General features: G+C 44.5%; 1 protein-coding gene across 1 annotated transcript in view; it reads right to left on the bottom strand.

The window, feature by feature from the left end:
- LOC124605614 overlaps positions 1 to 27,423 on the bottom strand; it is a 116,977-nt gene that overhangs the window by 73,590 nt on the left and 15,964 nt on the right. The window contains exons 3-5 of the mRNA XM_047137421.1: positions 16,803 to 17,831; positions 12,678 to 12,961; positions 2,462 to 2,741 (exon numbers count right to left, since the gene is read on the bottom strand). Coding sequence (XP_046993377.1) covers positions 2,462 to 2,741; positions 12,678 to 12,961; positions 16,803 to 17,831 — 1,593 coding nt within the window. The remainder of the gene's footprint in view (positions 1 to 2,461; positions 2,742 to 12,677; positions 12,962 to 16,802; positions 17,832 to 27,423) is intronic.

The raw sequence follows: 27,423 nt of genomic DNA, 5'->3' as shown, positions 1-27,423 counted from the left end.
GCCCGAGGCAGGATTGGAACCTGCGACCGTAGCGGTCGCGCGGTTCCAGACTGTAGCGCCTAGAACCGCTCGGCCACCCCGGCCGGCTGGAAACTTTCCTCATGTCAGCACGTTGTAGGTGTCACCACCGGCGCCAATCTTGTGTGAATACTCTGAAAAGCTAATAATTTGCATATCACAGCATCTTCTTCCTGTTGGTTAAATTTCGCGTCTGTAGCACGGCATCTTCGTGGTGTAGCAATGTTAATAGCCGATAGTGTATATGCTCGGAAAACTGCCGCTGTCTTCTGTTACCGTAGTAATAGTCATGTTTGCTTTTTGTCACCCGTAATTAACACTACGTGTGTAGTACTTTCACCATATCTAAAGTAACACGAAAATCAACGCTGAATGTTCCATGCGAACCCTGAAGCGTACGCTACAGGCGGATGCCGCTGAATGACGCCGTCGGGCTAAGCGGCATGTGGGGACAATGACACTGCAGTAGTGCGTGAGAGACAACTCTCAGATGTGCGACTGGCCACAGAATGATTGCCTCCCCATTGGCCATACCGGCGTTCATCTGCGGGCGGCGACCGGGTCTCCGCCTCGCGGCCCGCAGCACCTGCGCGGCTCTGGATGCGCCGCGCCGCGCGGCGAGTGAAAGCAGTTTCTCCGCTGCCGGCCCGACGGCGCCCAATTAATGGATCCAGAGTGAAACCGGCAGCGCCCGCGGACACCCTTGACCTCGGCACACTTAGTGCTACGCCGCGCCCAACCCCGGCCGCGTCCCGAGAAACTCTTCGCCGCAAAAAGCCAGCTCGTAGCACTTCAGGCACGGGCGCAGTCTTTGCACGCGGCTGTTTCATCTGGTCATATGGGTCTTATAACAAAGGCAACGCCGTGTGAACTACCTGGATGTTTCTTTTGTGAATAAAACTGCCTTTCCCTGCTGCTAGTTACGTTATTTATCCCATACGCGTTTCGCCTTCTCCTGTTCTAAGGCATCATCGGTGGAATCTATAACGATACAGGTTTGTTAGTTTTAGATTATTAAACAGCTCACTTCGCGATTTTTTTTTGTAAAAAAAGTAATTACTTACGATTTGCTGGACTGCGCTTCCTCAAATCTGGTCCGCAGGTCGCACTACCACATTTATCACTGCCATATAATCACATCTTTGTGTTCTCGTCTTCCACAAACTGTTCACCATGTTTCTCACTCTTTTTTGTGGTCGACTATTGTTCTTTTGTCACTCGATACAACTATTTCGTCGTACACTGTTTTTCACAATGTAAATATTGCGACCCCATTACGTGTTTCATCTTCTTTGGTATGTTTACCTATTTGTAGCCAACCTAACGAAGTATATGTTCGAGACTAACTTCTATTTATGATGTTTATACCGTGTGAGAGAGAGAGTGAGGGGTATACAGCCGAAGAGTGTGTTTTTTTTTCTTGGGGAGGGGGGGGGGGGGAGTGTACTAGCTGTTAGCGAGTGGTTGAAAATTTTGGCGACATCTGATTTGACCTTTCGTTTCAATATTATGTGGAGGGGTTCATGCATGAGTGAGTGTAAAAATTTGGGGTCTATTATTATTATATTGGACACTATTATTATATTAATACGTATTGCGAACGTTATTCTATTAATTTATCTATTAGTGTAAATAATGAATTTGTATACAAAAAGAAACATGTACTGTAGGCAAATGAAGATGCTTCTTAAATAAAAGAAGCGAACACGCAAGGATAAAAAAACAAACCGCCTTTCATTTAGTTGCAAAGACGAAAATTACCTTCCTGAATGTAAAATACAGTATCGACAGTGTGAGGCACCTAACTTTCTCACCTCAAAATTCATTTTACCCGTTAAAGACTGTTGTAATCTTTTTTGATCTAGGCCAGTGTTTCCCAACAGGTGGTCCGCGGACCCGCAGGGGTCCGCAAGATGCTATTAGAATAAAAAATGTATTTAGTTTATTGCATATGATAACAGATTTTTTGTTTTGGCCGCTTCCTGCATGAGGGGAGCTTTAGCGAACGCTAACTTCTGCGTCTAGTATCTTCATAGGGCCAACTAACACTAGCAGACTCTAGCGCAAAACTAGAATTAGATAGAGGCAAATAGTTCTGCTGTATGCCCTTAGACTGAGCGAGCTGCTTCTAAAGCTCAATATTTTTTCAGTAATGAATATGTCAATGTTTTTTCTAAGTACCAAAAATAGAAAAGACTCTTAATTCGGCTTTTTTAGGTACTTGATAATGTGATATGACAAGGTAACAATTATGCTCGATGAGGGGGTCCTCGAGAAAATTTTGTTGGGAACCCCTAATCTAGGCGAATAGTGACCAGGCCATCATGAAACGGTAATTGCCAGCAGCCCACCTCCTGCCTTGGGGATGAAATCACAATGAAGAAGGAAAAAAGAAGACATCGACGACGAGGAGCGCAGGCAGCCGCTGCGGAGCCGGACTGACCTTGGCCGGGGTGTCCGCGGAGACGCTGTCCTCGCTGGAGTCGCTGGCGTTGCTGAGCTGGGAGGCGCGGCTGCTGAGCTCCAGGCCAGCCGGCTGGCGGGCGCGGCGCGCCGCGGCGCCTCCCGCTGCTAGCTCCTCCACGTCGTCGTCGGCGTCGCCGTCGCCGTCGGCGTCGCCGTCGCCGTCGGCGTCCTCGTCCGTGTGCACGCGGTCGCGCGCGTCCGCCAGGTAGCTCAGGATGTCGTACTTGCTCGCGCCCTCGAACATAGACCGCCCCTGCCTGCGGCACGCACCGACAGCTTCGTTCACTCCACCTCTCACAAATAAATTATATTCTCACTTAAATGACAAAATTTTGGCAACTAGAATTTTCTGTAACTTGTCAAAAGCATCTGATTTACAGTTCACATTGTCCAGAGTTCGAATATAATGAAATCAAAGATCTCGCGTCAGCGGTCGTGCAGCGGCGGATGCACCGGTTCCCGTCAGATCGTCGAAGTTAACCCTTTGGTGGTTGAAGGAATGATGGGATACATACGTCCTACCGAAGAAATACGCTGTTTTGAATATTGTGACATCTACATCTCGTATCTGTCTGGTGTTAGCATGTAGCGAGATGCTTTCGGAGAAAAATACTAAGGACTCTGGAGTGGATATACAGAAGGCTGAGAGCGATCAAATGCGTCTGCTTGGCCGGCCGCTGTGGTCTAGCGGTTAAGCGCTTCAGTCCGCAACCATGCGGCTGCTACGATCACAGGTTCGAATCCTGCCTCGGGCATGGATGCGTCTGATGTCCTTAGGTTAGTTAGGTTTAAGTAGTTCTAAGTCTAGGGGACTGATGATCTCAGATGCTAAGTCCCATAGTGCTTAGAGCCATTTGAACCAGCGTCTGCTTCTGTTCATACAGGGTGTTACAAAAAGGTACGGCCAAACTTTCAGGAAACATTCCTCACACACAAAGAAAGAAAATGTGTTATGTGGATATGTGTCCGGAAACGCTTGATTTCCATGTTAGAGCTCATTTTAGTTTCGTCAGTATGTACTGTACTTCCTCGATGTTGACTTCGGTGCTTGTGTTGACATACGACTCATTGCTCTACAGTAATAGCATCAAGCACATCAGTACGTAGCATCAACAGGTTAGTGTTCATCACGAACGTGGTTTTGCAGTCAGTGCAATGTTTACAGATGCGGAGTTGGCAGATGCCCATTTGATGTATGGATTAGCACGGGGCAATAGCCGTGGCGCGGTACGTTTGTATCGAGACAGATTTCCAGAACGAAGGTGTCCCTACAGGAAGACGTTCGAAGCAATTGATCGGCGTCCTAGGGAGCACGGAACATTCCAGCCTATGACTCGCGACTGGAGAAGACCTAGAACGACGAGGAAACCTGCAACAGACGAGGCAATTCTTCGTGCAGTTGACGATAACCCTAATGTCAGCGTCAGAGAAGTTGCTGCTGTACAAGGTAACGTTGACCACGTCACTGTATGGAGAGTGCTACGGGAGAACCAGTTGTTTCCGTACCATGCACAGCGTGTGCAGGCACTATCAGCAGCTGATTGGCCTCCACGGGTACACTTCTACGAATGGTTCACCCAACAATGTGTCAATCCTCATTTCAGTGCAAATGTTGTCTTTACGGACGAGGCTTCATTCCAACGTGATCAAATTGTAAATTTTTACAATCAACATGTGTGGGCTGACGAGAATCCGCACGCAATTGTGCAATCACGCCATCAACACAGATTTTGTGTGAACGTTTGGGCAGGCATTGTTGGTGATGTCTTGATTGGGCCCCATGTTCTTCCACCTACGCTCAATGGAGCACGTTATCATGATTTCGTACGGGATAATCTACCTGTGCTGCTAGAATATGTGCCTTTACCAGTACGACACAACATGTGGTTCATGCACGATGGAGCTGCTGCACATTTCAGTCGAAGTGTTCGTACTCTTCTCAACAACAGATTCGGTGAACGATGGACTGGTAGAGGCGGACCAATTCCATGGCCTCCACGCTCTCCTGTCCTCAACCCTCTTGACTTTCATTTATGGGGGCATTTGAAAGCTCTTGTCTACGCAACCACGGTACCAAATGTAGAGACTCTTCGTGCTCGTATTGTGGACGGCTGTGATACAATACGCCATTCTCCAGGGCTGCATCAGCGCATCAGGGATTCCGTGCGACGGAGGGTGGATGCATGTATCCTCGCTAACGGAGGACATTTTGAACATTTCCTGTAACAAAGTGTTTGAAGTCACGCTGGTACGTTCTGTTGCTGTGTATTTACATTCCATGATTAATGTGATTTGAAGAGAAGTAATAAAATGAGCTCTAACATGGAAAGAAAGCGTTTCCGGACACATAACCACATAACACATTTTCTTTCTTTGTGTGTGAGGACTGTTTCCTGAAAGTTTGGCCGTACCTTTTTGTAACACCCTGTATGTGGCACAGTGTGCCTATTTCACGAAAGCCAGATCAAATCACCATCTTCTCCATTCTGAGACTGTGTGAAGTAACTAATTACTTCTCTACTACATCATAGACGCCCTAGTAAATCTGATAGTTTGTAGATAATCTGTATGTAGTGGGACATATATGCTCCAGAAAACTTCATAGAATCTAGAAAATATTGGTGTGTGGTATGTCAAAGGCATATTCAAAGGTTATGTTGAAAACTTGTGTGTGATACTCCACGTTTCCGGTTCTCAGGAGAATAAATGTGTTTTGGTACTAGTTTGTTATACTTTCTCCCATGATTTTTTTCCAGATGATGATTCTGAAATTAACACTTTAACTCTGTAAATCCTGGGTTCACATGAAAACATGGATCTAGTTAGATTCGTAGAACACGCTTGTCCCACTTCACCATTTTCAAAATCGGTCAGCTGAGAAATTTTTTTTGTAATGAAAGTGTATTATTTATCATAAAGAAAGACAATTTTTGACCTTTTATTTTTCAAATTACGCAAAATAAATTTTAACCATGAAAGGGTTAAGCAACGTCGGTTGTGGCCAATATTTGCAAGGGTGACCATCCGTGTAACCCGTGCGCTCTTGACAAGTTCCCGTTTACCTTTGCGGCAGAGGGAAAAGGAGGGGTGGTGCCGTAAAGTGCCTGATCACTCGTCTTTGCGCCAATGTCCTGGACTAAATTCCAAACCTCTCCGCAGCGTCTCGTGAAGTGATCTGTGATGACCGAATCGTGAAAGGTTGCCAGCCACAAAACGAAAATTCGTCTAAGCATGATTATTAGCTATAAGCCTTGTAACCTAAGTAGAAGCGTACAGGCTGCTTTCGTCAGTCCATTAAGAGGTTACAAATAATGGGAAGCCTATGGTTTCACGTTCACTGATTACGAATCGGAGGTAAAAAACTACGCAGTCACGTACCATCTGCATACAGACTGCCCCAAATGAGATTTATAGAGGCCCTCAAACGTCAGTCGAGGCAGTGGTCAGCGAATAGAAGAGTTCGAGAGTTCCACAGCGAGAAGAGTGCCAGATCGAGTAGCCTCGGATGACCAACAGCCAACAGCAAATTCTACGTACGCGAACGTTATCGTCAGTTCAACTTGTACACTAAGAAGGACTTGCAAAAGCTTCCCTGCACATACCTCTGGACTAGGGTTACTGATTTCATCGTACATTTGTCCACATGTACGTATGTCACTTTCACGGCGACGGGTGCTTGACAGTCTCACACTTCCTTTGGTCGTGGTCTGTAGTACCATACGTTAGTCTGTATACCCGAATCTTAAAGTTATACGCCGGGTACTCATTTGTTTTGCTAATTAACAGGAGAATCTAGTAAGCCTCATCTATGTTTTACACTTAATGAAGTTATAGACTATTGTCTGTGCTTTTGTGCACGTTCAAATAGCTCTGAGCACTATGGGACTTAACATCTGAGGTCATCAGTCCCCTAGAACTTAGAACTACTTAAACCTAACTAACCTAAGGACATCACACACATCCATGCCCGAGGCAGGATTCGAACTTGCGACCGTAGCAGCCGCGTGGTTCCGGACTGAAGCGCCTAGAACTGCTCGACCACAGCGGCCGGCCTATCTGAGCGCGACCCCGTTGCTGTTTCACTCCTGTAGTTAACTGCTCGTGTGCTAAGAAATGGATGACCTCAAATCCCGCGTCGCCTCTGACCTGAGTGTGAGATATTAAGTAAGTATGTTGCGACCCACGGTGAGTTACGACAGGGGGCATGGGACACTACTGATGGTGATCCGTTTGCCAGATGGAGAAGTTGTGTTCGGTGACCCCCTTGAAATTCAACAGGAATAGGCTATGTGCCGGCACCGGATTTCGCCCAGTCCTTTCTCTCATCACCACACACACACACACACACACACACACACACACACAGCAGTCATGGGTACTTCACAATACGCGAAGGAGAGATGCCTGCGGGTGTGAAGGATAGAAATCAGCTTTCCAAATTAGGCACTGAACCTGTCCTTCGGTGTTCCCAGCCAATCAGGCCTAAGACGTTACTTTTAGAGATCTAGCGCGTAACTAGTTTTCATACTGTCTAACTAAAAGTACTCTAATTGGACTCCAATAGTAACGTATTAAGACGGAACATCATCTTCCAAATGGTGTACTGCAGGGATCAATATCGGGTCCGCTCGTATTCTTGTTATATGTAAATATATCCAAAAAAAACTTGAATAGCTCTCTTTGCCGACGATCCAAGAAGTATAATCAAACCTAATGGAAAAACTTCATCACTTGAAAGATATGAATAAAATTTTCTTGAAAATGGTATCTTGTTATCTGCAAATGGGATGTTACTGCATTTACAACAAACAAATATATATGAATATCTGTACCGTGCGAAACCTGTGGATACATACTTTTTATTGTAAGGAGCCAATATCTAGTTGACCGTTTGGCTTAGGGGTACGGGGATTTCTCCGACGCACTGTACAATCGGTTCGATATTGTCCACCCCGATATCACGTTCGACAGCTCACTCCGTCTTCAGTGGGGCCATATCCTCTTCTGCATGAGCGACTTTCTGGTCAAAGTCGACTACTCGCTGTGTATGCGCGTCACGCGACTGCGTGTAAATCAGCCGTCACCACGACCCGAGTGGCACAGGGACGTCAGTGACCAGTTTACCGTGTAAAGAGAGGAGTGCTGAAGCCTTGAGTATGCTGCAGACTGTGCGTGTGCAGGAACATGTGACTGTGCCGCCGTTCGAGTTAACTTATCGTCGTCAATCACTCGTTTATACTAATGGATTTTGTACTTTTGTGTCTTTTTATTTATTTTGTTGTTTGCTTTGCTTTCGTGAATCATTGCAAAGATTGCACGAATGATCTGTATTTTTACTTGTAGTGTTCTCTGGTAAGAGAGATGAAGTATCTGGTAGCACAGAAAATATTTATTTTCACAATACCTAGACAAAGAAATAGCCCGCATTGTATAGAATAAGGGTACAGATAGATAACCGTTTACTAATGAAAATGGTTTCAATGGTGAAAGAGTCAGGTCTGTTTAACGGGAAAAATAATTTTCGGTGTTATTTGTCACTTATAAAGAAAATAAGATGCAAAGTATGAAGTTAAAAAGCGCTGTTTATTGTCGTGTATATACCGTTTGACGTATTTGTAAGTATACATTTTCTCGGGTAAATAAATGTAGATGTTTTGAAATGTTTGGACGACACACTACCTATTCTTTGAGTTCTCAGGAGCATGGAGAATTCGCCATGCGGTCGCTGTCAAGAACATTCACAGCGGAATTTATTTTGGTCGTTAATAAACTCTCTTATTATTGCTTGTTCCTTCATTCTCATACTATACTGCGATTTTTTCTTTAAAATGATGGCTCCTCACACCCTCATTTTCACCGTTCAGGAGCCGAATTGCACAGTGGAATTTTAGCGCCGGCATGTAAACGGAAACGATCACTCATGACAGCCGAGGCTGAATAGAGGATTAAAGCGGCAGGGGCGCCGCAGTAGTTCCACTCGCAACAGGTAGTCGATTGAGAAAAAGAATTAGCTCGTGAGAAAGGGTTAAGTGTGAGTCCACTGGCCATAAAGCGCTCGCGTGCTTCCTCGACGCGATATGTGTCGTAAGTGGCAGGCCAATATCCTCTTTGTGCCATCTGTTCAGAAGCGCCGAGCGAATGGTGCTGAACTGTTTGGTCCGTGCTGTAGAGCCAGTTCTAACTTATTTATTTCAGTTTCTGCTTCCAGTCACTTTTTATTTGATGCTTAATCTATCATAATGCAACGAGTTTCGAACATGTTCTGTTCATCTTCAGGCGTTTATACATACATACATACATAGAGAAATGTTACTTAAAAATAAACAGTCTTAAACTAGATTAATTAGAACACTTTGTGCATTGTTTTTTACTGTAGCTGCTGTGTTGTGTGTATAACATCGAAGCAATTTGTGCACTGAATTACGTTGGCAATCAGTGACAAAATATAATGTGCAATAGACTAATGTCAATCAACAGCTCCGCCATTACACCAGTGATGCAAGTGAAGTAGCAAGATGATGAAATTGCTGTGATACACATAGTCAACCACAAAGAAGAAAACCAGCAGAAGTTATCACTGATTTCGATTTCTAGCCATACACTGCCCCCCTCCTTCCCCCCAAATGCCACACCAGCAACTACAGTAAAAAAAATGGACAAAGTGTTCTAGATTAATCTAGTTTAAGACTGTTTATTTTGAAGTACCATTTCTCTATGTATGTATGTATGTATGTATAAACGCCTGAAGTTGAACAGAACATGTTAGAAACGCTTTGCATTATGTTAGATTAAGCATAAAATAAAAAGTGACTGGTAGCAGAAACATGAAATAAATAATTATCCCACACAGTCACGGTTCACAAACATAGCCATTATGGCTGAAAATAATTCAGTTCTAACTTAACAACAAGTCCGGTTCAGCCTAGAAATAAGCTGTACATCTCACGTCCTCAATCTCACGCAATTCACTGAGAGTGACTTTAAAACCCAGAAAATTGCTGGAGTAGCTTTTAATGATCCGACGGCTTTTTATGACACTGTTAGTCACAGTGCATTGACAGAGAAAATGTATGGGATAACGAAATATTATCGTTTCACAAAACTTGTTCAAAGTTTGTTCCAAAACAGGGAGTTTTGTGTGGTCTTCCAGGTTCAGCGTAGTTGACGGTGGAGTCAAAGAAATGACTTACCACAAGGAAGTATTCTTTCGCCGATGTTATTTAACATCGCATCGATACCAATGACGACCACAAGCAATTTGCTTCATGCCGACGACCTAGCATTAGCCATTCAAGGGAAATTCTTTGAAGACGTTGAAGCCCACCTGTGAGTTGCACTGAGACTGTTTAAACCTAGCTAAAACCCATATTAACCACAATTAGGCACGTCGCATACTTAACATCACACGGCAAGGAATACACCTGGTAAATACGCCCCATTCAAAACATCTGATAGTTACCGTGGATCGTACTCTGTACAAACAGCATTGCAAGAATACGATGATGATGGAAATAATATCCTTCGCAGAGTCACTACAAGAACTTACGGCACTCGACCACAAAATGTGAGAACGACGGCACTATCGACATGTTACAGTGCTGCAGAATATGCATGCCCAGTCTGGTACAAATCTATCCACGGAAACACAGTTGACAAGGCGCTAAACGAAACGCATAGGCTCATTAGAGGTCGGCTGAAACCCACGCTATTTGTTAATTAGTCGTGAACCGTCTGTCAACGCGCAGAGAACAAATCAGGCTCGTTAGGAAACCCAACCATTTACATTAGCACGTTCCAGCAGACCCAAGGTTCAGGTCCAGAGGACGTTACCTCAACATCTCTTCAGTCCTGCAAAAAGCATCATTTACAGCAACGAAACAACTTTGGATTTCTAGACGTGAGAATACCTCTACCTGGTCTCTGCCTTCGGAAACGCGTTCACCAGATCATGAACAAAACTGGATCATATGGAGGTCGCTCAACAGTCTTTGTTCTGGAGTTGTAAGCTGGAGGAATATCCCCCAAATATGACAGTTCTCTGTGGGTACCACCAGCTGTGAGAGCCGCAGGCTATCGATCGCCTACTGGAGTGTCATCTGTGCGCTGCATCTTGAACAGAGGAAGATCTGGCTGGCACTCTGAGCGCGACTGATGTTGCAAGATTTTGGTCACCAGAAATGTAATTGATTTTTCTTTCTTTCATTGACTTTTAACGGTAATAACCATGTATTGCATTCGTTTCTGACTCTAATAAATGTAATTTTACGTAATTGACCTACGTACTTATTGAAAACTGTCATCTTGGTTATTGTGCTTTTTGTCATTCTTAATTTTCTATGTGCTACACTACTGGCCATTAAAATTGCTACACCAAGAAGATGACGTGCTACATACAAGAAATTTAACCGACGGGAAGGATGCTGTGATATGCAAATGATTAGCTTTTCAGAGCATTCACACAAGGTTGGCGCTGGTGGCGACACCTACAACGTGCTGACATGAGGAAAGTTACCAACCGATTTCTCATACACAAACAGCTGTTGACCGGCTTTGCCTGGTGAAACGTTGTTGTGATGCCTCGAATGAGGAGGAGAAAAGCGTACCATGACGTTTCCGACTTTGATAAACGCCGGATTGTAACCTATCGCGATTGCGGTTTATCGTATCGCGACATTGCTGCTCGCGTTGGCCGAGATCCAATGACTGTTAGCAGAATATGGAATCGGTGGGTTCAGGAGGGTAATACGGAACGCCATGCTGGATCCCAACGGCCTCGTATCACTAGCAGTCGAGATGACAGGCATCTTATCCGCGTGACTGTAACGGATCGTGCAGCCACGTCTCGATCCCTGAATCAACAGATGGGGACGTTTGCAAGAACAACAACCATCTGCACGAACAGTTGGACGACGTTTGCAGCAGCATGGACTATCAGTTCGCAGACCATGGGTGCGGTTACCCTTGACGATGCATCACAGACAGGAGCGCCTGCGATGGTGTTCTCAACGACGAACCTGGGTGCACGAATGGCAAAACGTCATTTTTTCGGATGAATCCAGGTTCTGTTTACAGCATCATGATGGTCACATCCGTGTTTGGCGACATCGCGGTGAACGAACATTGGAAGCGTGTATTCGTCATCGCCATACTGGCGTATCACCCGGCGTGATGGTATGGGGTGCCACTGGTTACACGTCTAGGTCACCTCTTGTTCGCATTGACGTCACTCTGAAAAGTGGACGTTACATTTCAGATGTGTTACGACCCGTGGCTCTACCCTTCATTCGATCCCTGCGAAACCCTATATTTCAGCAGGATAATGCACGACCGCATGTTGCAGGTCCTGTACGGGCCTTTCTGGATACAGAAAATTTTCGACTGTGCGCTGGCCAGCACATTTTCCAGATCTCTCACCAACTCAAAACGTCTGGTCAATGGTGGCCGAGCAACTGGCACGTCACAGTACGCCAGTCACTACTCTTGATGCCGGCCGGAGTGCCCTAGCGGTTCTAGGCGCTACAGTCTCGAACCGCGCGACATCTACGGTCGCAGGTTCGAATCCTGCTTCGGGCATGGATGTGTGTGATGTCCTTAGGTTAATTAGGTTTAAGTAGTTCTAAGTTCTAGGGGACTGATGAACTCAGAAGTTAAGTCCCATAGTGGTCAGAGCCATTTGAACCATGTGAACTACTCTTGAACTGTGGTATCGTGTTGAAGCTGCAGGGGCACCTGTACCTGCACACGCCATCCAAGGTCTGTTTGACTCAATGCCAAGGCGTATCAAGGCCGTTATTACGGCCAGATGTAGTTGTTCTGGGTACTGATTTCTCATGAGCTATGCACCCAAATTGCGTGAAAATGTAATCACATGTCAGTTCTAGTATAATATATTTGTTCAATGAATACCGTTTATCATCTGCATTTCTTCTTGGTGTAGCAATTTTAGTGGCCAGTAGTGTATTTTATAGGATTTATCAAAATTTCATTCTGATAAAGACACGCTTAGTGGATGTCGAAACCTAGGTCAGTGCACCTAACAATTATTTGCAAACGGTTGGCTGTATTATCCCGTGTTGAAACTAGTATACGGTTGCTGAGTAACAGCCATGCTAAAACCGCTAATAGATAATAAAATAAAATAGTTGCAGTCAGGCTGGGAGCGCGTTCGCCGTCGGAAGGCGCGACGTACTGACCCGTGCGCATCTGGCGGCTGCGGCACGCCGTGCTCATCCTGCACGATGACCGCGGGAGCCGCCGTGGAGGGCGTGGTCGCCGCCGAGGAGGTGGCCGTGGTGGTGGGCGTGGGCGACGCCGTCGCCGTGGGCGCGCCGATCTCCTCGTAGATGTGGTCCTTGATACTCTCGTACAGGTCCTCCTCCTGGTCATGCTCCTGCCCTTGATCCTCGTCCTGGTCCTGCTGGTCCGCATCTGCCGCGCCCTTCTCCGCTCCATCTTCCTTGCGGCTACCGCTTGTCTTCTGTAATGCCAACCACAACACCTACATTTTGGGTTATCTATTGAGGAGCATCGCTACCAAAAGAAAAGTGCGAACAGGAAAACGGCCTCATGTAGGAAAACGAATTGGTGTAGGAAAGACTAATGTTTTATACAGGAAGATCCAACGCATATTTAAACTCTGTGCTGGACAGGAACTCGATTCTGGGACCTTTGTCTTTCGTGGGCAAGTGCTCTACTGACTGAGCTACCTCCGCACGTATTGCGGACAGTTCTGCCAGCTTTACTTCCCCAGTACCTTTTTTTCCAAACTTCACATACGTTCTCCTTGCGGGACTAACGCTCACGGGCGAAACGACACAGCGGAGCATTGACTTACAAGGAGGCCTCACACCAACTGGAGTTTTCTATTTTTTTATATTTATGGTACATGAAGCACAGAGCTCTAATGTCAGTTTCTCAAAGGAGTTCGATGTAACTTTGAAGTTTCCTGAGCGTCTGAGACCACAAACCAAGGTCTCTTTTCGACTGGCCGCATGGCTCTACGGTGGGCAGCCTGGGTTCGAGTCTTGACTGTAGTAAATTTTTAAACAACGGTGCATGTTCCGTGAGCATTTCTTTGAAACGTACAATACCTAAGGACGAATAAATAATAATTTGCAGTTCCCTTAATTCAAGAAATCTTTATTAACAATCTTTTATAAAAGATCAGTACTTAAGAATTTACATTTGCCATAAAACTGGATTTTTCTGTACGATATTTGATTAGAAATAATAAGACGTGCATGTTTCATACAAATGACGACTAGATACGTCTTAATCAGCGTACATACGATAAATTTTATATTTAAATAAAATAGGCAATCGAACCGAATGGAAAAAAAACTAAAAAACAGTTACCGAAATGAGAGTCGAACCGGTGATCACCAGTATCGAGCGCCACAGATTTTTTTTCGTCTTTATGTATTACGTGAAACTTGTATATATGTACATTATCATGCTTCACGGAAATTCTCGCAGAACATGCACCTTTATTTACAAATTTGCATACGCCAAGAATCTTTGTCAGGACCCTCACATGACAAGCAAACATTCGGCCACGCTGCCTGTCGCAAGAAATTCGATCTTTCTTTACGTTACGTTGAAGACACTTGGAAATCTTCGGAGTTGACTTTCTCGAGAATTTTTGAAAGTTGCATCGAACTGCTTTGGGAAATTGATATCTGAGTTCTGAACTTGATGTACCATGAGTATATAAAATTACAAAAATTTGATCGTCGTCTGGTCTCCTTGTCAGCCATAGTCTTAGGGATTGTTGCCAGATTGTATTTTCACTATGTGGTGGAATGCGAGAAGATTTTAAATTATTTGGTACATTGAAACTACGTGCAGAAAAAGTTGGAGAGCGATACTGACGGAAGTGAGGCTGTGGGGTCAAGTCATTATACGTGCGGAGATAGCTCAGTTGATGGAATACTTGCCCCAAAGGTCCCCGGTTCGAGCACGGTCCGTAACACAGTTTTAATCTGCCAAGAAGTTTCACATTACCGCCCGCTACGCTACAGAGTGCAAATTTATTCTGGAAACATTCTCCTAGGCTTTGGCTTAGCCTTTTCTGCGTATTTTCCTTTCTTCCAGGAATGCTAGTCTCACAGGGTACGCACGAGAACTTTTGCGAAGTTTGGAAGGTAGGGGAAGAGATACCGGCTGAAGCAAAGCTGTGAGGACGTCTAGTAAGTCGTGCTTGGATGGCCAGTCGGTAGGGCAGTTGTCCGCCACGAGTCCAAGTCTGGCACACAGTTTTAACCTGTCCGGTAGGTTCAAATCAACGCACACTCTGCTTCTGAGTGAAAATTCATTCTGAAGGTCAAATGCAATTTAAATAAAATTAGAGATCTTTCTCCGAATGTCAGAGAAAAGGAGATCCAAACCACTTGCTATTTTCCTGCAGTTTCTTCGAAGCACAGTAAAACCGTTTCGTACGAAAACTTCCTTTCTAGAAAGTGCTCCTGTTTTATTGTGTCATTGAGACTGTCAAACACACAAAGCCCTTATTTTTATTTTATACAATATTAAAGTGTCTACATGAAATTTGGTGTACCATCTGTTGTTACATAAACACTCTGATCACCAGATGTATACTTCCCAGTCTCTGTTCGTTTTTGTTATCTATTTTGACTCTATTGATAGGTCCAGATTCCTCAGATGTAAGTGCTGTACATATGTAGATGTTTTAAAATAATCTTGACTTATCGTTGAAGCTGTTCATGCTATAATTTGTATGTATGTAGGGTGCCCCAGGATGAATGGTTGACAGTCAGGGATATGACAGAAATGATCATTCGAAGCAAAAAGTCTAGTAAACTGAGCCCTAAAATCGATATCTAAAGACCTATGATCATTCCTTCATCTTAGACACTGTGAAACAAATCTCTACTATTGCATGCTCTTCGCTTTCTATACTCTGAGAGGTGCTAGCATGAACCAAACAAGAAAAAATGTCCAGTAATCATGGACTCCAAAGTGCATACCTTAAGAATTAAGGCTCTTGGTCACCTTCGCTGTATTGAAACACATCTCTTCTACTGATACAGCACTCACAGGGCTTAAAGGACGCATTTTAAAGCTCATGTTTACTAGAAATTTTTTTAATGTTTTGGACCATACCATCTTCGACTCAAAATACGGGAAGCAGAGGGCTTAAAGTAGAAGACATTGTTTCACAGTATCGAGGATGAAGTACTCATAGAAGTTAAGGTATCCATTTTAGAAGCCCATGTTTACTAAGCTTTTTTGCTTCTAATGATCGTTCCTGTCCTGTTCCTGAATACTGACCCTTCCTTCTTGGACATAATATGTATGATTTTATATCTGTACCAAGCTGATACGGTCCAAAAAACCCAAACTAAATAAAGAAAATTGGTCCTCTGTACGTATACACAGATTTAAACTAAAATTCACTTAATCTCAGGAGACATTATGCCATAATATAAGGGCTATTCGGAAAGTAAGGTCGGATCGGGTGCGAAAGCGAAACCACAGTGAAAATTCTATGAAGCTTTGCGGAGATGTGTTGGGGTGTGTCTAGTATTCCCGTCGATCGCGTCACGTCGCTCTTTTCAGCTCTGAGCCCATGGTGAGCACACAAAGACGCCTAAATAAATAGTGTCTCCCGGCAAGTATGAAGGCCCGGTGAGAGATTTCACCTGACTTCATGTAGCCCACATAACATAACTGTCCTGCGTTTCCTTCTTCGTACTAATTGTTGGGCGCACACAGCAGGGGCAATGAAGACGCTCCTGCAGCGTTTTCGATGGGAAGTGTTTGATCACCCAAAATACAGCCTGAATTGGCTCCCCTTGAGTTTCACCTTTGTGAAGCGAGCTTTGAGAACAACATTTTGGCAACGACAACGAGCTGCAGAGCAACATATAAAATTGACGCAAAGAATAGGCAGCTGCCTTCTATGCCGGCAGTACTGGAACGTTGGTGCAGCGCTATGACAAATGTCTATGACGTTATGGCGACTATGTAGAGAGGTAGCTGGAAGGTGTAGCGAACTGTTGCAAAGAAACAATTTTTTATTCTCACAGTGGTTTCCATTTCGTGACCGATTGGACCTTACTATACGAATGGCCCTCGTAATTTTCAGACAGAATAGTAAACAAAACTCACCGAATGTAGCACAGACAGTAATGAAAATTTTTTGGATAAAGCAATAATTTAAAAAAAAAATGGTATCTTGATAAGGCGGAATTTCTCTGCAATTTTTCTTAGCAAGCATGGCATGCAAGAAGAGCTACAACACCAAGAGATAATTGATTGCTTTGAAAGACGAAGTGCAACACTATAGGGTTGCTTACCTTCCTGGAATCAGCCCCGTCCAGAAGCAGAGCCCTGGCGGCGTCGTTGCCTGCCGCTGCGTCCACAGGGTAGGGCTCCTCCACTTCCTCAGAAGGTGAACGCCTCACTTGGCTGCCATTGTCGATCAGCGAGCTGAGCCTATCCACCGGGTCGTCCCTCTTGCCACATACGTGGGGCACTAGGTTCCTACGCACTGCCTCCACCGGGTCGCGGAGGGCCGCTGCAGTCTCTTCGTCCACTTCTTGTCCGTCCTCTACTACAGAGATGGACGGTGTCGCCGTATCGATGACGATGCTCGAGACGCTACCGGTCTCGGCCCCCGAGTCGTAAGCGCCAGTTTCCAAGACGGTGACCCTGCTGGGCACACTGTCGGCCGGCGTGTCGTAGTGCGGCGAATCGTCGTTGACCGTGACGGTGCTCAGGTGGTGCTGCGGTTGCTGATGACTGTGGCGGCGGCGATCGGCCGCAAACTTGCGCCTGGCGTCGTCCTCGTCGTGCGAAACTGAGATCACTACCGGGTTGGCGAGCGAGCTGGTGGACGCGCTGTTTTGCGAGAGAATCGTCAGGGAACTCGTGTTGTTCTTGTTGTTGTAGATGATGTTAGCGTTGTTGGAGGCGGTGTCGATGACCGTGCACGAGGAACTGCTGGTCAGGTAGCCGAAGCCGTCGAAGTGGCGCGGCGACGGCGGCTCGCCTCCGCCGACGCTGATGGTGACCCTGTTGGCGTCGCCGTGGGCCTCGACGGGGTGCAGCTGGTGCCTGGAGCCGCCGCCGCCGTCGCGGATGAGGACCGACGTCCGGTTGGCGGCGTTGCGCACCAGGTCGTACTCCGAGGCGGCGCGCCGCATCTCCGAGTCCAGGCTGGCCCTGGACCCCGCGAAACCGGGGATTCCCCCCGGGGTTAGGTACCCGCTACCGCCGCCGGCGGCGCCACCACCGCCGCCAATCACGATTGAAGTCCGGCGACCGGCGCGCGGGCTCAGCTCCCCTTGTCTGGAGCCCAGGTCACACACCGACTCACTGCGGACCTGTCGACACAAGGAAAATTCCACTGTGGTGCTGAGACGTATTTTTAGAAATAACAATGCTTTAATGTATATTGTTAGTGTGTAAACAAAGGGTTTGTACTACTTGTACTACTTCAACATGCACAACTTCACAACTTTTCTTGCTTTGTGTCTAGAAAGGAAGCAGAGGCTGATAGGCTTGGCTCTGAGCACTACGGGACTTAACTGCTGAGGTCATCAGTCCCCTAGAACTACTTAAACCTAACTAACCTAAGGACATCACACACATCCATGCCCGAGGCAGGATTCGAACCTGCGACCGTAGCGGTCGCGCGGTTCCAGACTGAAGCTCCTAGAACCGCTCGGCCACCGCGGCCGGCAGAGGCTGATAGGTGTGAAACTTACCGAACGGCCAGTTTTATAAGTCATTATTGCAAAAGATTGGCTCGAGTTAGTTGCAGAAGATTGGAAAAACTGTTAGACTGAGCTAGGGGTAGATCAGGCTGGGTCTGGAGAAATTTGGGAACACTCGAGGCAGTACTGATTCTACGACTTATCTTGAAAGATGGTTAAAGAAAGACAAACCTACGTTTATAGTTTTTCTAGACGTACAGATAGCTCTTGACTGTGTTGACTGGAACACACTCTTTAAAATTTAGGAGGTAGCAGGGTAAAATGCAGGGAGCGAAAGGTAATATACGACTTTTCCGAAACCAGACGGCAGTTATAAGAGTCGAAAGGTTTGAAAGTGGAGCAGTAGTTGATGTAGTTCAGTCTGCACACTGAGCAAGCAGCCAAGGACGGTAAAGAAAAATTTTAGAAGGAATTAACGTTCAGAGAGAAGAAATAAAAACTCTGAGTTTGCTGAGGATATTGTAATTTTGTCATAAAAGAAGAAGGACTTGGAAGTGCAGTTGAACGGAATGGGCAGTGTTCTGAGGGGAAGATATGAGATGAACATTAGCAAAAGCAAAAGAAAGATGATGAAATGTAGTCGAATGAAATCAGGTGATACTAGGCGTAAATGAGACTCTAAATGTAGTAGATGTGTTTTGCTATTTGGGAAGTAAATAGCTGATGATGGCTGACGTAGAGAAAATATAAAGTGTAGACTAGGAATGACAAGAAAAAGCGGTTCTGAAGAAGAGAAATTTGTTAACAGCCATTATAAATTTAAAATTTAGGAAGTCTTTCTGAACACATTTGCCTGGAGTGTAACCAGTATGGAAGTGAAGCCTGAACGATAAGCTGTTCAGGCAAGAAGAGAACTGAAGCTTTTGAAATTTGATTCTGCAGAAGAATGCTAAAGATTAGATGGGTAGATTGCGTAACAAATGAGGAAATAGTAAATAAAATTGGGGAGAAAACAAACTTGTGGTATATCTTGACTAAAAGAAGGGATCGATTGATAGGACACATCCCGAGACATCAAGAAATCAACAATTTAGTTCACAAAATGGCTCTGAGCACTATGGGACTTAACATCTGTGGTTATCAGTCCCCTAGAACTTAGAACTACTTAAACCTAACTAACCTAAGGACATCACACACATCCTTGCCCGAGGCGGGATTCGAACCTGCGATCGTAGAGGTCACGCGGTTCCAGACTGCGCCTAGAACCGCACGGCCACACCGGCCGGCCATCAATTTAGTACTTGAGATAAGTGTGTGTGTGTGTGTGTGTGTGTGTGTGTGTGTGTGTGTGTGTGTGTGTGTAGACCAAGGTACGAGAACAGTGAGCAGGTTCAGATGAAGCTATTTGGAGATGCAGACGATTGCACAGAATAGAGTAGGGTGGAGAACTTCATTAAATCAGTCTTTAAACTGAAGACCGTAAGAACAACAATTACATTTTAATACCTTCAGTAACTATACCTACAAGACATGCGTGGCGTCTTATTTGCTGTTAAAACTGATTTTGACTCCGCATTTTTCTGATTGTAAAGCACGTCATTATGTTTTGTGCATTCTGCTGGGTGTTTCACAATTCCTATTACAGGTTTCTAGGCGTTATACTGGGATCTTTGTGGATAAAGTTTTGATAATAAACTAATGTTCAGAAACGTACCAATTGGATATATGACAAGTTTGAAGATTGGGTCACCTTCAACTCTCCCACAACATGGTACATTACTTTATGGTAGGGCTGCATAACGCATGTTTCGTATGAGATTATCTAGTGCTGCAGGGTTCATAGAGCTACTATTGCACAGAAAAGCAAATGGTACCGCGTCGTTACTAACTACTGCGTCACTGTAAACTCGCATACACGTAAGGACCAACTAATAACTACTAATCATACCACGCTAATATAATAATCCTTTAATTGTGGTACTCGTGCGACTCATTTACGAACTCACCATATGTTTATGCAAGTGTCAAACGAAAATTATTTACTAAAATAATTTTACTAGGCATGTCTCTAGTAAACTTATTTTATTAAATAAATTCCGTCTGAACGTCTAGTAAATGACAAGTAAACTTATGTCAGTAAATAACTTCGTCTGAATATCTAGTAAGCTTTTTTCAGTAAATAATTTTTGTTTGACGTCTATATTGAGTTGATTCGTCACGATTTTATTTGCAGCAAATGTTACAAACTGAGCTACTTTTTAAAACCATAGTTTCTGGAAGAAGCTTTGCAGTCTGTACTGCGAGTAAAGTGAATCATTTTACGAATGTTCGTTTTTCTTACAATAAGGCATAATGAGCTGAGTTTAGGGTTGTCAGGACATCCGAAAGGCAAATAGCAGTGGAGGACAATTACCACGTGAACTCAGTTGTTCATGTTTTACCCTGTGCGACAAGGAATCAGTTTTCGAGCAGTAAAAATAAAATAAAATAAAAAATAAAAAAGGAAAATAAAAAAGGGGGGGTTGCTGCTAAAGAAAGACGCAACGATGAAAGTCGCTTCCATGTTAGTAACAGGTCACAAGAGTTATTAAAAATCGGATCCAGAGGAGTAAAAGTTTTCAATATTGGAACTTTTTTCGATTCAAAAGCTATAGAAAACGACAATAATTGCACGAGGTGGTAATCTTGTCTCTCAACGACAGCTCATTACCCTCTCCATCACGTGAAGTTAATTTAAAGGGAAAACAAGCGGTCAGTCCCCGGCAGGCGAACGACCGTCAGATTTTGTATCCCACACAGCTGCTACCCGCAAAGCGCGCTAATGTATATGGAATATCACTCAAAAACAATACGTGGGCTACCTACACGCATGAAAATGAGCTCTCCGCAAGATGCAGTAAAAGCTATTTGCATTTCAGTTACACCTAGCACAGTAAATCTGCTAACTCTCAGTATAGCACAAGTTTCGCCACCTGAACGATGGTACTTTTTTTCGGCAGGTAACACATGAACTCATCAGCAAATGAATTAAGACAGCTCCTGTATTGGAGATCGAACGCGCCAGTCGTCAGGGGAACCAGAGCGTAAGCTAGTTGTGAGGCAGCTACCCAGCGCTTCACTCATGTTGCTCTGTTCACCCCTAGTTAACGCGGAACAGAGATCAGCACGAAGGCACGAATACTGCTGTTGGACGCTCGAAATATGGAGAAAGGTCGCCTGGACTGACGAGAAGCGATACTCTCGTACACATCGAAGTCAAGGTGCCATTTCGTCAAAAACCACTGGAGGCGATGCAGTCCGCTTGCCAACGGGGCAGTTGTTAGGTAGATGACGGAAGAGCGAAGGAAGATTAGTCTTTAACGTAACGTCGGTAACGAGCTTATTAGAGGCGGACTGATGGTGACGCTATTCTCGTATGGTAGTTCCCTTTTTCTTCTTGTTCGTCGTTAGTATTTTGACTGGTTCGATGCGAACCTCCACGCTTTCATCTCCTGAGACAATCTGTTCATCTCAGGCAACCATTTACAATCAAGCTTATCAATTATTTGTTGTATTTATTCCAATTTCTGTCTTCCCTTACAATTTTTGCCCCCTAAGGTTATCTCTAGAACCTTGGAAATTATTGCCCGAAGACACTTTGGATCTTTGAGGAGTTTGCGATTGCCTAGTACGACTTGCTTTTGGATCCCTGGACATTCTAGTCAAACTATGCGGGTCAATCAAAAAGTTTCCATTTGAGGGCGGTGCGACGCGATGTGGGTATATAAGCATCGACATTTAGGCAAGGGATTAATACAGCATTAGTGATTTTCTGACCTGGATGCCGTTAATGAAGAAACGTAAACTATGGCGACGTTATTTTCAAATGTGTCCAAACGGAACCAACGTGCTGTTATTCTTTTTTTGGCTGCCGAATGACAAATAGCGATAGACACACATCGGAGACTGAATAATTTGTGTGGGAAAGCTTATCTGTAGGAACCCACCGTCGTGGAATGGTGCGCCAAGTTCCGTGCTAGTCGCTATTCGATGCAAGACGCCGGTCGACCTGGGTGGCCAGACTCAACTGGTGGATTGAGGTGCGAGATACTCGAGTAGCCGTCCTAGAGTCGTCGCCTCCCCGACGGGTATATCACGCCTTCTGTCCCCTAAAAAGGCCTTGAAGTATCGAAGATTCCTGTCCGACGAGGATGTACAGGAGGCAGTTACGGACTTTTTCACGTAGCAGGACACGATGATCTATCAAACGGATATCTTCATCCTAGTACGCCGATGGGATTATTGCCTCAATGCTCACGGCGATTTTGCGTGACTAACTTACGGATTCTGGTTTTCAAGGCCTTCGAACGGAAAGTTTCTGATCGCCCCTTCACGAATATTGTTCTGTTTTGGACTCTAGCGTTGTCTGTTTCGGCACAGACAGGTTACGAATTCACTAGCTGTATGACTTATTTCAGAGTGAATTAAGCAGAGTGTTCGTCAAGTTCAGTGTAGAATACGTCATCAGGGTTTCTGGGATCTGAAGAGAAGTGAAGTACCAATATGGTACCAAAGTCTTAAAACACACCTTGTTAGTCATTTCCACATATTCCTCTCGCCTTCCATTTTAAGGAGAGCCCCTTCATTTCTTATTCTATCAGGCTGTTTACTTTTACTCACTCTTCTGTGACACATCTTTGATTCTCTAATTTTCCGGTTTTGCCAATAGACCTCTATTTACTTTCATACAGTTATGAGCTAAAGATAACAATTTACTTCACAAATTCAGACCTATGTTTGCTAGTAGGGGAATGCTTACATGGGAAAAAATGGGCCTCTGATATTTGCAATATAGCCTCTTAATGGCGAACGATGAGACCCGGTTAGACGTAAGATTTATTTGCACATGCACTGAATGTTGATTTAATAGTTCTAAGTTCTTACCTGATGATGACAGTAACCGAAACACTATTATAAATAAAGAAACATATTAAGCGATCTAGATAGACTTCTTCACAAAAAAGGCCAATGAAAATGCTTGCATTCTGTTCCTTAGGTTAACTGGCTGAAAGGAATGAGGGGTAAAACTGTTTTGTGGAACGGTTTTGGAATTCGCGAGATTGGTAGCCGGCCGATAGCCCTCGTAGGTGTAGCAGCGAGTCTTAAATCCTCTGGGGCGAAGGTAGTATGTTAAGTGTTGCTGCTATGAGGTCGGAAGCGAGAGATCCTCAGTGAATCAATAAAGCTGTCCTGTCTGCACGGAAAGCTTCGAAAGATCCGCAAGTGCTATCCCCTTCGCGGGCGTAGAACTATAGTCAGTTCTAACAATTTTCTATTAATTAGGAGAGTATTGCGGTTTAGAGAGCTTGCGGTGGTCGTAGGCATCGTATCTGATCGCTAAGGCAGTAGTTAGCTGCCAAGTCCTGTGCCTGTGTTTCATTTCCTACGTCTGTGACAAGGTGACCCGCTACTTCAGAAAGGCAATACAACACATCGTCACTATATAATTGCGTCAGTACGGATTGAAAAACAATTCCCAGACATGAGAATGTTTGAATGTCCCCGTTCCTCGTCTTCCCTCTGGTCACCAGAGTCCCATACAGTGTAATGTCAGCGAGACTTTTTTGTTTGTTTAATGAACGAAGCGCACTTGGCAAGGCCTAAGTGAAGCCAGTAAGTTCGATTTGTTTCCATGTAAACTTGATGTGTATTAGTTTTCATGTGACTTTTTTCCTATCTGTTTCGAACTGTTTTCATATTTGGTAATTTTTGAGATTAGGAAGCAGTTGGAGGCAGTGTAATGACTGCAGTGTATCTTGTCAAAGCTAGTGATCACGTCTGGGAGCCTTTCTCAAAGTACACAGGGTGCTGTTTACGTTATTGTGGTCTTCAGCCCGAAGACTGGTCTGATGCAGCTCGACACAGTACTCGATCCTGTGCAAGCCTCTTTATCTCCGAATAACCACTGCAACCTACTTGCATTCGAACCGGCAGTATTCATACCTTGGTATCACTCCACAATATTCCTTCCTCCCTACCCACACACTTGTCTCTGTTACCAAACCTCAGTTACCTGATGGATCAGGATGTGTCATTTCAACTGACCCTTTCATTTGGTCAAGTTATACAATAAGTTTCTTTTCTCACAATTCGATCATACATCAGCATAGTTACTCGATCTACTCATTTAACTTCAGCATTCTTCTGCAAAAACCACCACAACCACACACATTTCAAAAACCACTAGTCTCTTTTTAACTGAACTTTTATTGTCCATATTTCACTTCAGTACAGTGCTACACTCCAGACAAATACTTACAGATAAGACTTCGTAACGGATAAAAATACTCTTTTTTGAGTCATCTGTCTTCTGACTAGTTTGATGGGGCCCGCCACGAATTCCTCTCCTGTGCCAAACTCTTCATCTCAGAACAGAAGTTGCATCCTATGTCCTCAGTTTGTTGTATCTATTCCAGTCTATGTCTTTTTCTACGGTTTTTACCCTTCATGCTCCCTCTAGTGCCGGCCAGTGTGGCCGTGCGGTTCTAGGCGCTTCAGTCTGGGACCGCGCGACCACTACGGTCGCAGGTTGGAATCCTACCTCGGGCATGGATGTGTGTGAAGTCCTTAGGTTAGTTAGGTTTAAGTAGTTCTAAGTTCTAGGGGGCTGATGACCTCGGATGTTAAGTCCCATAGTGGTTCAAATGGCTCTGAGCACTATGGGACTTAACATCTGTGATCATCAGTCCCCTAGAACTTAGAACTACTTAAACCTAACCAACCTAAGGACATCACACACATCCATGCCCGAGGCAGGATTCGAACCTGCGACCGTAGCGGTCACGCGGTTCCAGACTGAAGCGCCTAGAACCGCACGGCCACACCGGCCGGCCTAAGTCCCATAGTGCTCAGAGCCATTTGAACCATTTTTGCGCTCCCTCTAGTATCATGGAAGTTTTTCCCTGACGTCGTGACACAAGTCCTATCGTCCCATTCCTTCTTCGTATTAGTGTTTTCCAGATGTTGCTTTCTTCGCCAATTCTGCGGAGAATCTCCTTACTCCTTATCTTATCAGTCCACCTAATTTTCAACATTATTCTGTAGTACCACAACGCAAACGCTTCGATTCTCTTCCGTTCCGGTTTTCCCACAGTACATGATTCACTATCACACAATGCTGTGTTCCAGACCTACAGTCTCAGGAATGTCTTCCTCAGATTAAGGCCTACGTCGCCTTGGACAGGAATACCTTTGTTGGCTGCGCTAGTCTCCTTGTTACGTCCTTCTTGCTTCGTCAACTACGGACTGCTTTGCTTCCAAGGTAGCAGAACTCCCTAACATCGTCTACTTCGTCATCACCAATTTTGATTTTAAGCCTGGCCCTACTGTCATTTCTGCTACTTCTCATTATTTTCGTCTTTCTTTGGTTTTACTCTCAATCCATATTGTGGACGTGTTAGACTGTTTATTTCATTGAACAGATTCTGTAATTTTTCTACGGATTCGCTGAGGATAGCAGTATTATTAGCGAGTCTAATCATCGATAATATTTCACTCTGTAGTTTAATCCCACTCCTAACCTTTCTATTATTTCCGTCGTTGCTTCTCCAATGTATGGACTGAACAGTGAGGGCCCAAGACTGCTTTCCTGTCTTACACTCTTTTTAATACGAGCATTTTGTTCTTAGTCTTTCAATCTTATTGTTGCCTCTTGGTTATTATACATATTGTACATTACCCGTGTTTCCCTATAGCTTATTCCTATTTGGACCACTTTATACTGTCGAGCGCATTTTTCCAGGTCGACAAATTCTATGAGTGTGCCTTGATGTTTCTTCAGTTTTTCTTCCATTACTAACGCAACGTCAGGACTGCCTCTATGGTGCGTTTGGCTTTCCTCGAGCCAAGCTAATCGTTATATAACAGATCCCCAACTTTCTTTCCCATTCTTTTGTATATTATTCCTCTCAGTTAATTTGGATGTACGATAATTCTCACACTTGTCAGCACTTGCTGTCTTCGGAACTGTGTGGATGATATCTTTTCGAGAGTCTGATGGTACGTCACCAGTCTCGTAGATTCTACAGAGCAACTTTAACTTAAATTTGTATTAAATGCTTATAAATTCCTCTCTTTTAGAATGATTTTTTCCTATTGGCAGTCTGCCTTTTATATACTCTCTTCTTCGGGTATCATCAGTTATTTTGCTATGTAGGTAATACTTAGTCTTGTTTCCTAATGTAATTCCGGTTGGGTTGCCTGATTTAATTCGATAACATTACATAGCTACACTTAATGGTGTAAGAGAAGTGACAGTTTTAACGTAATCTTGCTGATCAAAGCGAGACTGACAACCATTATTTAGACTGGTTTAACTGTTCTGCAGTGTAGACGATTAATGCCCGTCAGCCAATTAACGTTTCCGAGTAAATCTGTGGACCAGTACGTCGCGTAATTGACTCGCGCGCTGCAGATGGCTAAAGCCGGATTTTCCTAAGAGCAGGAACTTTGTGCTGCGTAGCACGTGATGCGCGCGGTGTTCTGTGTCGTGCACTCAACACTGACAAAATAGTGAAAGCGTTTTCTGACAGAGCGCAGTGCGTAATGCGCCAACAGCTTCAGTGTGGTTCTAGTTCACCGGCTGTGGATGACTATGAAAATTACTCGTCCTCGCTTCACTCGTCAGCACCCTTCCCCAGGTCCACCACTGACACGCCTACAACACCTCTTAGTGAAGTTACTCAAACAAGTGACGTTGTCACTCAAGCACTCGGTCTTTCACTGAATGACCTTACTGACTAGCAGTACTAACACGACAAGCAGTAGACAACAAGACAACACCTTGTGTAAGATTCCATACTTTATTTGCTGTATAAAACTCAATGGAATCTATGAAAATTGTTTTGTGGTAGCATGTAAGCGCATGTGAGGTTTATGTTCTGTGTTACAGACTTGTAAACAATTTTTAATTGAATTTGTTCCAACTATAAGAAAACTGCTTCCATACAGTGTACTTCCCAGACTGGGCTTGTGGATTGAATAATTAATGCGCTTGTAGTATCATTTTCCGGGAAAACACAAATGCACTACGTATTTAAGTTAGCGCCTAGCAAAATTCCTCTTTCTAGGAAATCACGGCTTAAGCGTGTTTGTATTCTGACTATGATCGGTATTGGGAATTCCTACGGCGCCACGGAAGTTTTCGTGAAACACAAAAGAAACTCGTCACATGTTGGAAAGTGATCATTTCAGACAATGCGACACAAGAATTTCAGTAATT

The sequence above is a fragment of the Schistocerca americana genome, chromosome 3 (genome assembly GCF_021461395.2).
Source record: "Schistocerca americana isolate TAMUIC-IGC-003095 chromosome 3, iqSchAmer2.1, whole genome shotgun sequence".
NCBI classification, from domain to species: domain Eukaryota; kingdom Metazoa; phylum Arthropoda; class Insecta; order Orthoptera; family Acrididae; genus Schistocerca; species Schistocerca americana.
Note: the sequence above shows the minus strand (reverse complement) of the source record. Positions and strands in the feature narration are given on the sequence as shown.